This window comes from Urocampus carinirostris, chromosome 5, assembly GCF_059441175.1.
Source record: "Urocampus carinirostris isolate Australia breed hairy pipefish chromosome 5, RoL_Ucar_1.0, whole genome shotgun sequence".
NCBI classification, from domain to species: domain Eukaryota; kingdom Metazoa; phylum Chordata; class Actinopteri; order Syngnathiformes; family Syngnathidae; genus Urocampus; species Urocampus carinirostris.
Window position 1 is genome coordinate 22273043 of NC_142353.1, and position 15213 is coordinate 22288255.

General features: G+C 39.1%; 1 protein-coding gene across 3 annotated transcripts in view; it reads left to right on the forward strand.

Annotated features, from left to right (window-relative positions):
* Positions 1 to 15213, forward strand: part of sema6a (sema domain, transmembrane domain (TM), and cytoplasmic domain, (semaphorin) 6A) — a 210991-nt gene that overhangs the window by 161121 nt on the left and 34657 nt on the right. For all 3 annotated transcript variants that reach the window (XM_088336168.1, XM_088336169.1, XM_088336170.1), the window contains exons 15-17: positions 3115 to 3255; positions 3360 to 3434; positions 12261 to 12319. In XM_088336168.1, the coding sequence (XP_088192294.1) occupies positions 3115 to 3255; positions 3360 to 3434; positions 12261 to 12319 (275 nt within the window). The remainder of the gene's footprint in view (positions 1 to 3114; positions 3256 to 3359; positions 3435 to 12260; positions 12320 to 15213) is intronic.

Consider the following 15213-nt stretch of genomic DNA (forward strand, 5'->3'; position numbering starts at 1 on the left):
TTACTAAACCAGAAATTGAAAAGTAACAAACCATGGGTCAAAGAAAACAAAAAAATGTCCAAACAAAACCAAACCCAAAACTGAAATAGAAAAGCAAGGACTGAAGTCACGAAAATACAATTTATGGCTCTTTTCATGAGTACATATGGCTCTGAGATAAAATAGAACATGCACTACTACTTCATGTATTATTACAGCCAATTTTGGAATGTGCAAACTTAAGACAGTGCTGACTTTGCAGAGTTCAGTATAGTATATAGCACACACATCAAAGGTGGCACATCAACAGACCCCGTTTTGGCTGTAATTTGCTAAATAATCCTTTATACGGAAGCTCATTAAAGAGTCAATGTTCATTGTTGAGACATTTTATGATAAGAGCCACATAAGAAACTTTAAACACCCAGAAGCTCTAGCAAAGCACCTAGAGCAATTTGATTGGGTAGGCGGTAGGAATGGGCACAGCTTTACACAGGGCCTGCGCACTTCTCCTCCTTGCCCAGCGCCGTCTGCGCTGAAGGTAAATATGTTGTTATACTGGTTTGCTGTATTTTGTGATTGTGATTTTTACATAAGAACTTTGCTTGCACCTTCTTTTGAAACCATTATTTAGGAAAAAATGACAGTCAATGAGCCTCAACAATCTTAAATAAGTAGGAAAAACATTTTTTAGTGGTGTAATTATATTGATATGGGACACAGGCTCTGGCTTTGTTATTAATACATAGATTTTATCAAATTATCAAACATCACACAGTGAAATAAATGAGCTGTAGAATTAGTTTTTGTCTGGAGAGCGGGTTTGGCATTTTTGTTGAATTGTGTCTTTTAATATATAGTGCAGTATGTTCGCTCTTTGGGTCAAAAAGGTCCTTGACACCTGCTTTAGAAAAAATACCCATGTTTGTGTAGAAATGGTATTCGGCAGCTGACACTCCATGAGAGTGGGGTTAAAGGAGTTGTGCAGACTTGACAGGGACAGGTTTCAAGGTCACCGCTGTTTGTTTCTCAACATACTGTCACCATGTGATGGGCCGTATGGAAGGAATGAAGGGCAGAGCCCTGCCTCCCCCTTGGTTTCTTCCCTGCGTCGCCCTCTTTCTCTCGCCAGGCCGATCGTTCTCCAGCTAGCTGAGCAACGGTCGGCCGTCGGCCATCTGGCATCGCTCGAGTACAGTAAGTGACTTTGCCCGAGTTTTCCCCTCTGGCTGGCGGATCAGCCTGCGCCCGATTGAAGAGTATTACCAAGTGTAGATGGACTCTAAGCTCTAATTGAGAATGTTAATGCAGCACAGAAGCACTGCAAAGGGGGAGGATTAATCCGGGGATAGGGGAGAGGAAAGCATGGAAGAAGGGGATAGAAAGAAAGATGCTGGCCACACCCTCAGGGATTACGTAGCTCTCCTACGAGACCGGACGGACAAAGACCGGCTAGGGATAGAGGAAGTGGATGGAGGAGTAAGTGGATTGTTTTACTGGCTTTTGCATTAAAGTGCAGTCTTACTGCTGACTGCTCAACTCGCCATCTGTTGTAGCTTATATCACTTTGTTCTTTATCTCCCACTCTGCCCTCAACCTCATGGTCTGGCTTCCAACCTTCTCCCATCAACCTCTGCCTTGTCTTTATCGCACACACTTGTTTTGCTCATAAAAGAGAAGTCCAATGTTGTTTTGTCAGTTCACATCAAGCATATACTGTCCCGCAAAGCAAGAATCTAAAAAAACTGTTTCTTCGTTAGTGCCCGATACGAAAGAAAATCAGGGATACATTGTTTGGTTTGGAAATCTTTGACAGCATTGCATAATCACACAGTATTCAAAACTGATAAACCACGAAGAAAAGCAAATAGTTTAAGATTTAAAAAAAATAAATAAATCAGGAAATCATATTAATTTCATACCTCTTAAAAGTGTTATTTCCTTAAAACTAAATGAAGTGCAAACTGTGATGAACTTTAAATTTTTAACAGGGTTTTTATGGGTGCAGGAAATCCTTAAAAAAACTGGAATTCTAATGTTTTCTTTTAAAAGATTAAAAAGTGCTTGAATTTTGGGTGAAGCGCTTCAAAATTCTCGAAATATTTGCCATGCCATGTTCCTCAAAAAATCAGATATTTGACACCGCTCTCTGGTGGCTTTGCGTTGCCATTGCATTTCTTCTTCCCTCCTAATAAACAACAGCTGTCATTAGTTTGTGCGTCATCGCCCCCTACGGGTTGCAGCCAAAAGGACAGGTGCATGCTACACCTAAGCGAGCACTATAAACGGCGTATAAGTGTTTGCAAATCGTAAATTATGTCCCCTAAGTGGGGATGTTCAATACCCTTATTCAAATTGAAAAAAATACATTGGCATCACCATTATTTCCTGTTGTGTGTCTTGGGCAAGAAGGGTTTGGAGGCGGCGTTTTTTTTTTTGTGTGTGTTGGGGTTTGCGCCCCCACATGAAACAAGTAGTACTGCTCTTCTTATCTGACCTTTGCCATCTGGTCGCTAATGTAAAAGATTCTCACATTTTTGAGGGATTAGCATATGCAACTGAAAAAATGCGGCTATTTGTACCCATGCCAATACAGTACAGTAAATTATCAGTAGATGCCCGTCCAGACTTTCATTTAGCTAAGTCCCCCATTATTATTATTATTTTTTGTGTATTGTTTTTTTGAGAGTACACACCTTTCAAAATGTTTAATATTATGTTCTAGAAACACTTGCTGTGGCCAAATTTATACAGTCTTTATCCAAGGTACCAATTCATTTTTTCCATTGAAACTATTAAACCCACATTCTATTATTTGTTGCTAATTGACTCAAATACTGTACTGCTCAGAAAATTTCAAATTATTTGGCATACAGCAACCTCTTTTGTAAGTAACAAAAATAGTTACACTTGTAATAACATGATTATAACATAGTAACAAAATAGGGATAACGTGTTAGAAATATCAAACCATCAAATCAAACTGTTAGCCCTTCGAAATAATCAGTAACAAGAAAGTAGCTCTCAGCTTCACAATGTTTGGCAAGCCCTGGCCTTAAAAAATGGATTTTGGTATACCAAATAAGCTCTCTTCATCCTCACCATGTCATCTGCTGTTTGTCCTCCTTTACATAGGTGCAACATCGACGGTGCAGAGGATAAGCGCATCGTCAGCATCCAGATTGATGCCAAAGCTCACGCCTTGTGGGTGGCGTTCACTTCCTGTGTTGTCAAAGTACCTCTGTCGCGCTGCGAAAGGCACGGACGCTGCAAGAAGTGCGTACGACACCCCCGACAGACCAAAGATTGTCTTAACGTTCGGAACAGGCTGTGGTTGTTTCTGGGACTGCAGAGGTGACTGTCTTTTGTGTTTTACTCAGGTCCTGTATCGCCTCGAGGGACCCTTACTGTGGTTGGGTGTCGGAAGGAGCTTGCAGACAAGTGACTGACACAAAGTGAGTTGTTTTGATTTTTAAGCCACTAGGCAAAACAACAACAACCTAAAACCATGTCTTTTTCTTTGTCATCAACAATCTGAGGGGATACAATTAAGCACTCCCATTGACGCAATTCCCGTTGCATTCAATGAAGAGCAAATGTGGTCAACATTGTTTGTCGACTGATCAATAATTGCTTGATTACGATAATATATTGTAAGACTTCATGGCATGCATCCAAGCTTTGAGTTTTCATAGGGTAAAAAAAACGAGCATGCTCAAATGAGGGTGTAAGAATATATATTAAGAAAAAAAAGATTTTTCTTCAAGTTTAGGGATCTTTGATTTTAAAAACAGTTTGCATTTCTTTATACCCAGCTTTATTCACAGTCCTAATGGCTTTCTTCTGTAATCGAAAAGGCGTCTGTAATCTGTAAGCGTGTCTAAATTGCTTATATGCTGAACGTATTTCCTTAAATCTCTACACAATCATTTGAATAAGGCAAAAATATTTTTTGTGTTTGATAGTTTAATAATAGTTTCGTTTTTTTAAATCAATCCTTGACTTTGTTAAATTCTACCATCATTTCTGTCTGTAATTCCTGTAAATTTGTACCCGGGCCTAATATTGTTGTGTCGTCAGCAAATACATCCGTCCATTATCTGAACCGCTTATCCCCAGTAGGGTCGCTGAGGTGCTGGATCCCATCACAGCTATCTTTGGGTAGTGGGCGGGGACTCCCTGAACTGGTTACCACAAAGGGACAGACAGGTCACTCGCTCATTCACACTAGGGACAATTTGGACCGGCCAATTGACCTGGCATGCATGTTTTTGGAATGTGGGAGGAAGCCGAGGTGCCCCGAGGAAAGCTACGCAACCCACGGGGAGAACATGCAAACTCCTCACAAGAGGTTCGATCTCATGACCTCAGAACTGTGTCGCACACACGCTAACCACTGCGCTGCCGTGCTGCCCGTCAACAATACATAACTCAAGTCATTTAGTTACAAAAAAAACAACAAAGGTCCTATCAGTCACCCTTGAGGGACTCCGCAGCTAATGTCCATATGTCTTGAACTACTGTTGCCAATCACAGGTTTTCCTTAAATCTGTGAAAATACTAACGGAATATAACCTGTTTTCTATTTCATCTGTTATATTTTCTGCAAGATTAATTAATGCCACAGCTGTAGAATGTTTTACTCTGAAACCATACTGACTGTCATTTAGAAGTTGCGAGGAATGTTTCTTTGTTCTTTCGCTTTTAATCTTTCTTTCAATATTAAAAAATGAACACGATACAGATATCGCCAAAGCTTTGGAAATAAGTGTGGATTTTTGCAGAACCCAGGATGTTATTAATTCAGACATCTACTTTGCATACCCTGGTTTAATTTCCAAATCTTGAAACAAATCTGACCTTATTAGAATGAATAGTTGTATTGGAAATGTTTTGTATTCATAAATTATTCAGTAGACTCGCACAGAAAGTAGGTTGAAGATTTTGTAAAATCCATCTGCCTGGGGTTAACTCCATCTACGGTCCTCAGTCATCTGGGATTTGCACCAGCGCTTTGCAAGTGGTGCATGTAATAGACGGACGGAAATCATTTCAAATTAATACGAGATCGCAAGTTATAGTCGGAATAAATACCGTACTTGGGTTGGCAACTTTCCTGAGTTCCGAATTTAGGTTTAACAAGTATTTTGCTTGAGTGAATTTGAATACAATCCTTGCTGCATTGAAGTTACGTACAAGCGTTTTACAAGTTTTCCAATCCGACGTTCCACCTTCTTTTTTATGCCTGGTAGCCTTCATCTCTGGATTTGACATGTCTGCGAGCTTTCTAATTTTATGGTGTGTAAGTGCAATTTCCCTCAGCTGCTATGGTTATTGGTGGGCCCAATGGAAGGAAAGCTCCGTCCAGGGTTTGGCTGCTTAGCTCAAGCAACACTTCAGGGTTACGCCGGCTGTAATTTTGTGGTGCTAGCCGGGACACAGAGCTCGATTATACTCTCTGAACATACGACACATCGAAGCTTTGCGGTCGAAAAATACTTTTTTCACATGAAGTCATGACAAAAGGATCGGCGCTCTGTCGGTTCTTTGACATTGAGCGAATGTGATCCCTGCTGCAAAATGATGAGCCTGCTGTGCCAACATTACCAAGGGCGCACATCAACATACGAAAAGTCCCACCCATATTACTGTTATTTTTCGCTAAGCACAACCAGCAAAGCAGGGAGATCTGATTGAAGAAGCCGACACTGGGCCAGTACAAACATGTACGCTATGCTTATTGTTTCCACTCGGCTGTGAAAAAAAGATTGCTGTTTATTTGTAAGGCTCTGAACAAAAAAGCAAGGAAGGGGATGAAATGCCACAGCAAAGCTTGGACGGGAGCTCAGCCTTCAGCGCTTTTATGGTGTCATCTAAACATTATAGGGACAAATGTGGGAGGGGGAATAAAACAACCAAATGTGAGATACAGTCAGTGTAGCTTGGCTTCCCAAAGGCATGGACTAAAAAATGTCAGTTAAGTGCATGATACAGCATGACCAGCACTATTTGAAGGAAAATCATTGACAGTTTGTAGACAACAAATCCATCCAAAAGTGACAGCTTTTGAAGCAAAATGGAGGAGAACTAATTACTTTTAGGAGTGGGGGATACTGGGGTATTTGGTATCAATCTGATCCAAGTAAATACAGGTTAATATCCATTGATACCAATTTTTATTACTTATAGTTTTTGCTTGGAAATGTCATATTCATTTAATAATCGACCCCTCTCCTTACAGACTGCAGAATAATTTTAAAGGTGCAGTCACAGTACGCCAGTGATTCTTCTTGTTAAAGCTACCGAAACCCCTCAGTGTCATATATGAATTTGCCAAAGTCTACTTTCGTGTAGAGTAAAATATTTATTTTAATTAAAATTTAAGACATATAGTTTATCTACTGGTGTACCAAAGAAACCGTGCAAAACAAATCAATATTGTAAACGTACCAAAAATAAATAACAGAACTACAGATCAGATTTGTCAAGGTTTTCATCATATACTTCTGCTGCCTGAAAATCAAAGTTGAACGGCAGTCTTACTCATGCTGGATATGAATTTCGTGCAGGAATGTATCCTTCAAAATACTTTGCAAGCTTATCTAAGTGTGTGACAAATGCTTGTTTCAGTTCCATGGGTACTGAAATGTCACCAATTCCGGGCACATCTTCGATCTTACATACACAGTTGTATAGAAAAGGATAGTTTGTGGTTATTTTAAACATATTTGGCAACCATTTTCAGAGCAGAAGCTCAAACGAAACCTCTGAGACTGACTCACCAGAATTCAGGGGTTTGATTAAACGCAGGTAAAGAGCCACTGTACTAAGGCCATTTCTTTCGTACCCTGCTGGAGGGTACAAAAGAAATGACCCCTAGCCACCTAATCCTTCACTCAGATTATTCTACCAAACCGTGCTCAGGCCCAGTTCCTTCCAAAACGTATGTCATCTTGTGTACTCATGCAAGAATAAGCCGTCATTGTAGGTGAGCACTTGTTTTTTGGCTTAGCAATGCTAAGGAGAGTCAAATCACGAGAGTGAAAACTCTTTTTTACATACATCGTACGTACATAGGTTTTGCGCGAAAACTGATACCAAGGTTTTGCTGCACACCTCTCCCAAGCTGTTCTTACTTGGGATCAGTCCCAGCCTCAATCCAGGTTCAAGAATCAAGCGTGGTGAGGCACATTACAATGGCCCCAGTTAGGGTATGTTCTTAGTTTTGAGTTTTTAATACCGTTCTACCATGACATTGGGATATTGGTCATAATCGGCCCATGCCCAAATAATCTACTTCGACATGCATGGGTTTCCAATTAAGTCTTTGCATGCCAAATGGTAGGAGTAATTAACGCTCCTATGCGGGATATTGTGCTGCCCTTCACGGACAAACTCCTTCCAGTGCTATCACGTAACCCATGTGGTAATCACATCTGAACAAAGAACCCCTTTAACTGCCTTCTCTAATGTACATTGAAAGATCAATTTAAATATTCATGATGTTATCAATCAGTTGAACCGTTCGTTGTCAATCTCCAGAGTTGTCTTCTGCCAAATCCATGACGCAGCCCCTATGTAACAAACTTACATTTAGGGAGCAATGTGTCACTGATGTTATCTAAGGCTGCTGTGAAAACTAAAGGTCGATGCGTCATTTTAGATCTCCTTATAAAGTTCAAAAATAAATGTTTTTTCGATTAAGTATGTGTTAACAATGCCCAACAGAGTTCAAAGAGCCCCTATGCTTTATTTTCCATTGCACCTATCTGCTTTTACCTTACTTTTTAACAGAGTTGTTCCGGGCGTAACACATTAGGGTCAAGTAATGGGGGCTGGAGGGAGTGCTGGAGGTTGATGTCATGCTCTTTCCTGCAGGTTTTTTTTAATTTATATGTAGCATTAAAATCGCAAAAATAGGCAAGGTCCTGCTTCTGGTAGAGACCAAACACCAACTCGAAGACCCAAAAAGTTAAAGAAAGAAGAATTTGTTCGAGCGGATCTAAGAAATGCACGTATATGCATGTGCATCATAAATGAGCTAACTGAGGCTGTGTTCATGACTTTAAGCCAGGAGATGGTGGCAGAGAGTAACAGAGTTCCAAATCACGTAAATCTCCTTTAACCATGTTGGCACAAATGTTGAAATGAATCCGAACTCAGATAATTTGTTTTCGGGATGATAATTTAGAAATGTAATGAATATTTGTATCGATTAATTATTTGAAAACATTAATCTATTAATCTGGGGAGATAAGTTGACTATTTTTGAGCTTGTCTCACTTTTGGGAGCACAAAATCTGTTTTATATAGTTTTATCGGGGAAATTAAAAAAAACTCGTAATCAGTCATCAATTAAAAAAATAGCTACATCTCAATTTAGTTGAGTTCGTGTTGTTTTAATTGACACACAAAAACTCAATGACATTAAAATCATGTGCTTGTACTAGGACTGATTTACCAAGGGCATTTAGAAAATATGACACTAATTAGGGCTGACGAGTAAAGGAAAAAAGGCAGATAAAAGTGGGACTAGGCTAATAAAATGAAGAGAGAAGAACAACACAGATGCCACTCACGACTTGTTTGACCTGAAGCATCTTTCAAGAAGGGTTGTGGAAGGTGAGGTTGGAAAAACACACTTAGTCAAAGGTGACAGTTATTCAAAGTAAACAACCCCTTGTGGCCCTTCGATCGCAGCATGAAATCCTGAAGACCACTGGTTTGCTGTGAAGATTCAGTGTCTGTATGGCTTTGGCGTGCATTCAAAGTCTCCAGCTTTGTGGGAGTTTTTTTGACGCTCAGGCCTGTCGTGACAGAAATGGCGATGGGTGGGGGCGCATGAAAATGCGCACTTTTCGGAATTTTCAGCAAAGCTGAAGAGATTGGATGAGCTTGACCAGCTCAGACGAAAGACAGAAGTGAACTAAAAAAATGTGGTTAATGGGTGAGACCTCCCCAAACAGCAACCGTTCTCCACCATTATACTTTCACTGAGATATGGGCCGTTCAATTTCAATTTTATGACTAGTTCTTATAAAGTATAGTGGTACGATTAATTTCAACCATCTTTGAGAAGAGTTAAGATTCTGAAGAAAATAGATATCAATGATGTTTCATTTTACATAAGTTCTGGCTAACTGTATATTAACATTACAAAAGACAAGATTTTCAGTTATTCAGCTACATTCTCAAAACAAATGTCAGTTATGTCCTCCTACGTGCAAAGAAACGAATATACCGACAAAATCTATGCTTTTGACACATTAAACAGACAAGACATTTAAGAATTCAGTTCATTGTCTTTTGGTAGAAGAAAAGAGAAACAAAGATTTTTTGGGGGGTTATCGCTTTAATCAGTATAAATAATAATAATAATAATAATAATAATTTCCTTTGTATTGTCATTCTTTGTAACAATGTACACAGAACGAAATGTCGATACACCTGACCCGTTGTAGAAGTGAAGAGTCTGGAAATCCTCGAGTTCGTGGGTGGTATGGCAATAGCACACATGCTTCATTTAAAAGTGACCGATCACAGATGGCATTTGCTTGTATATGGTGAAACTGTTCAACTGAACACAGAAATTAAAAGAAAAAAAAACCCTAAGAGTTCAGGTGTGACTGTGATTACTCAAACAAACATTTTTAATCATTGTTCTTCCTAAGGAGTTATCTAGAACAATTTTGTGATAACTGTTTCCCCAACACAAACCTTCCTGTTTTGGAGTTTGCATGTTCTCCCTGTACTCGCTTGGATTTCCTCCCACATCGAAAAACATGCCCACTGCTGAAGATAGCTGTGGTGGGGTCTGGCACTCCTGTGGCCCTACTGAGGATAAGCGGTGCAGATAATGGATAATGGATATTTCCCTAACAGTGACGTGTACCTGCAAATTCTGCCAAGGAACAAGTGGCTGTCCAACCATGTATTTTTTTTCCCATAAAACATTTCATCAAACATCGCTTGATGCGTGCCTTCAATATTTGTGACTAAGTACATTTTTGACATATTATATTAAAACATGATATTGTTTTATATAAAACACAACAAAACGAAGTGTTTTTCAGTTATATTTAATCAAATTGTCTTTATTGTCAACGTGGTGAACATTAGTTGCAACAAGATTAGATTTGGCACTTTTTATAAAGACTCAAAAGACAAAAATAAGATAAACAGAATGCATTTTTTATAGCGCTTCACCAGTCACTTAGCTTTTCTAAAGCACTTTACAATATACTCCACACTTTACCCATTCACACACGCACCAATAGCGGCGTCAGCCATGCATATCGGGGGAACTAGGGGTTTAGTGTCTCGCCCAAGGACACTTTGACATTTTGCACGAAGGAGGCGGGAATCAAATCTGTGACCTTTTTGTCCCCAAGACAACCGCTTTACCTCCTAAAGTGAGAAATGTCAGGGTAAATAGACAGAAATATTGATAATGTAGACTGGCCAAAATTGTAATAATAGTGAAATGAAAAGTAGTGCAATAACATTTAGCAGCAACAAAAATTCCCAAATAATTTAATGAATTGGATGAGTAACCAGTATTCAATGCAACTGGCTAGATATATAGTTTTCTCTGTTTTGCACGCTTGTTTTAATGTCACTTACCTCATAAAATAAGTCCAATAAAATCTACACAGCAACAAGTGGTTTCAAGAAATTGTTTAGGGTTTTTTTGTCTTTCCATATGAAACCGACCTTCCAGTCAAATAAAAACCCATAAGAAAACATTTACAGTTTACAGCAACTGTGAGGAAATCTGGTGCTTAAAACTGCCAGCACAATCTATAGCTGGTATAGTTGTTTTTTGGCAAATGAATAAATGTTGTAGTTTAGAGGTGTGAGGACATAATTTCCATAAATTGATGACTATCCTTTAGCCACTGTATATGTCATAGTATGCATTTTTCCTTGGAATTGACTAATTGTATGCAGAGGCAAGTGAGGAAAATGAGAGGCTGGAGCAAAATTGCGAAAAGCTGTCACGCGTGACTGTGATCCTGCATGACAGTTTGTCTGCTCTGTTTCACAGATTACCCGCCTGTTCGGTGTTCTTTCGGTCCTAAACCAGGTCTCAGTGCAGATTGTTGCAGAAAATAGAATTCCCCAAAACATAGACATGTTGTTTTTTACCCCTTCTATGTCACGTCATGGCTCAGCTACACTTCAGCACATCACACTTTGTCCATGTGAGTGTGACTCTGGAAAGATTGAGGATGGAAATAGGAAAATGAGGTCTCTGAATGTGACACTGATGAAAAATACAATGTTAAAAGAAGTAGATGGATGGATTTAAAATTCCAGCAAAGGAAAAAAAAACATTATTTTGGCTGAAGGTGAATTATAGTATTTAGAAGTAAAAAACTAATGAAGCTCCTGTGTGGACCACGTCAGGGTACGTTAAATAAACTAACTGGATACAATCACAAGTCTACCTTCCCTCCATTTTCTATTACAGCGACATTGGGTTTTCTGGTTCTTGAACTTCAACATATTTTTCAGCCAAAATCGGCAATGGACTCACTTGAATCATTGAATCAATACATGGCTTAAAGCCAATATAAATTATGAAAGTGAACCGGGCACTATAAAATTGCTATTGGTAGAAGATTATGTATAAACTATGGACATTTATTATGGACCATGCAAAAGATTAAGGTAGCATTTCCAAGTTGTAAATTGTAATGAGAAGAACTTCTGGCAACTGAAAATGTAAGCCACACATTATCATTTCATTTTTACCCAAAATGTGGAGATGTTTGTCTGAAAAACAAAAATATTCATGATTTAGTAAAGATCTAAAAATCAGATTCCTTGATAAATGTGTATACACACGTAAAGTCACACACGTAGATTTCAGATATATTTGGGGCCCTGCAAAAGACATGCATCACACCGGATTTTGTTCTTTTAATAGTACAGGATAAACTGGAAAACTGGCTTTTAAAATCCTTAAAAAGTGCTTGGATTTGGCCAAGAAAAAGGTGTGTGAACCCTGCATTGAAGTACCCCCAGAATCCGGGAGAGGTTCTGTGCCAAAAAATGATTTTTTTTCACCTTTTACCATCAGGGTGTCTGCAAGGTGTCCTTTGAAAATGTTCCAATTAAAGGCCTCCTGCAAGCCCTGGCGAAGGATCCTTAGAAATGGGCCGCGTCGGAAGGGATAGACGCATTTGTTGTTGTTTCCCCCGAAGCGATGTGACTCGGATCTTGCGGGTTTTTGGCCGGATTCCCGCCGCTGACCGCGATGTCTCTGTTCCCCGCAGATCCGCATTTGAGCAGGACGTGGAGCATGGAAACACAGATGGCCTGGGAGACTGCCAAAGTAAGCAGGGCCCTTTTTTTTCACTCTCGCTCTTTTTTCTCCGCCATCCTATAATACGAACTGGTGCTCTATACGAACTCACCCCGCAATCTTCTGTTTCCGGCACTCTGCTGCCGTCACCTTTTTGCCTCCCCCGTCTGTTCCACCCTCGTACTTTTCTCTTCTAGCATCTTCCATCCATCTGCCCCGTTCTATCTTATTCCAAACTCCCCCCCAAGCATCTTTCCTTCCCTCGGTCAGTCGGGTTTTGTGCCCCGTGGCGCAAAGACTGTTTTCCTTCTTGCACATTGTCACACAAACATGCAGTGCCACAGTCGGAAAAAGGATTCCACCTGTGCATGGAGTGAGTCATTTCGCAACTCAAAAAACGGGACACAGAACTTTCCACCGAATTAGCCACCATCAAATATGCGTGCGTCATCATGCATTGTTTATTTTACTGTTATGCATTCCAAGTTGGTTTTAAAGGGACAGTGTGTATTATTTAGTACATCTTAGAGGTTAAAAAAAAGAATATTGATCTAAATCAGGGGTGTCACACTCACTTTTACAGAGGGCCAGAAGTCAAACCACACCTTTGGTCGCGGGCCGAACAAGATAAATATTTATTAAATACACTTTCCTTTTTTTAAAAAAGAAATAAATAAATATGAATTTAAAACAGTCAAGAATATTATTCCAGAATAAACAAACTTAAAAATTAAATGAATTAAAAATCGTTGCTCTCCATAAAAAAATCTCCTGTCAAAACTATAAAAATGAATATATGAAAAAACGGAAAATGTTAATAAAATTTGTGCTTTTCACTTTGGAAATTTGCTTTAGTGAAAAACATCTTCATATTCTTCTTTTACTCTTCAACTTTCTGTATCCTTTCTCTGGATTCAAGGTTTGTCAGCTTCCTCTGAAGTTTTGTCTTGTAGTGCCGTTTTACATTAAATTCCTTAATTACGGCCACAAAAGCTCCACAAATAAGACACACGGGTTTACCGGCAATGTCAGTTAACATAATTTTCTCGGCCATTGTAGTTTTTAGTATCCGAGTATAATCTGAAACTTATCAGAGTTTCATAGACCCGGGCCATTATAGTAGTAGTATATAAAAGGATTTCACCGGCCGGATAAAATTGTATGCCGGGCCTGATGTGGCCCGCGGGCTGTGAGTTTGACACCTGTGATCTAAATAACGGGCAAAAATACATGAACTATCATATGAAAATTAGGGTCTGCAGGGGTGCATGAAATCCTTGGAAATGCTTGTATTTTATTGTTCTGTTTATAAATATTGAAAAGTGCTGGAATTTTGGCTAAAGTACTGAAATTTGTTTGAAATTGTTGCCATGTTTCTCAACAAGTGTGCTTAAAAATGACACCAACAATGCTCTAGGTGGCTTCGCTTTGCCATTGTATCTTCTCTTGCCTCTTAATTAATTGCTGCTGGCATTAGTTTGTATGGGATTGTCCTTTGAAGCGCCAATGCCCCCTAGAGGTCTCGCCCAAGAGGACAGGTGCATGCTACATCGAAATAGGGCTCTATGAAGAGTGTATTAGTGCAAGGGTTATGGACATTTATTATGGGCCATGCACACAATGAAGGCAGCTCTACCCAGTGGTTGTAACGGGAAGAACTTACTGCAACTGAAAAGCTGCAACGTTTACTGTTATTTTTACTCAACACCTTTAGTTTGTGGAAAGAGATTTTTATCAAAGGCAAAAATATTTGTGATTTACACAAGAACTGAAATCACAATTCTTGATGAATCCACTCGCAAGAAAATAAAAATCGCATGTGTAAATCACAGATATTTTCACGCAGGATTTTTCTTTTAATGGCACTGCGGAAATTTAAAAATTGGCTTCAAAATACAACAAAAGTGCTCGAATATAACTATGAAAAAGGTGTCCGAACGCCCAAACATGCATTTTTTTAAAAAGGTAGAGAAATGAGCATTTATTTTATAAAACATGAGCTTTATCTAAAAAAAGCTGACAATCATTCGCCATATTGCTGCTACGGGTACCCAAAAAACTAAAAAAGGCTGGGCAAAGAAATATGCAGTAAAATAGTGCATTTTGGTCCCTTTGAGCCGTTGTTTGTATTCTTTTTTGTGCTTTGCAGCACTCATTTTACAGTTGCACTACACCACAAATTGACATTCTGTGGTCAAATAATACACACTGTCTTTCTCCATTAGCACAAAACACATTTAAAGTTAACTTTTCTAAATGTTTAATTGGTACATCTGTTGAAATAAGAAAAAAATGTTTTTGTTATCTCTAAGAGAAGCACTGTCTCTTTAAATTAAAGTTATGTTACATTGAAGGTGATAAATTACAATTTCAATTAAAATGTGAAAGTTTCAAAAAAATTACACTAATATTGAGAGTGTTTCCTATGATTGTCTATATTTCGACCTGTTTTCTTCTAGAGACCCTACAGGTTCCTTAAAACAAAACTTAGAGGTTTAGAGACCGTATCCTCCCCAGGACCATCACCAACCTTAAACAACGGTGTAAAACTGTGAACAATATATATCTTGCGATTTATTTGGAAATTTTTGTTGCTGCTAAATGTTATTGCACTCATTTTATTGCACTATTGTCATAAAGCACTACTTTTTTTGCAATATTATCCCAAGTTCATGACAGTCTAAAAGTACTCTGTTGTAATTACTTTTATTCTATTTATCCCGCCAGTTTTTATCTTAGTTTAGAATTTTGTTCGGCTAGCTCCCTATTAGCATTGGGGCTGCCGAGAGCTTTCCTGTTTTGTTTGCTCCCGGTTGGTGCTCGTTGGCTGCCCAGCGCGTGTTGTTTGGCTTGCTAGCTTGGATTACTAGCTTGGCATGAACGCCGGTTGTGCCATGTCCCTTGGTCTGTGTCCGGCTGGTTTT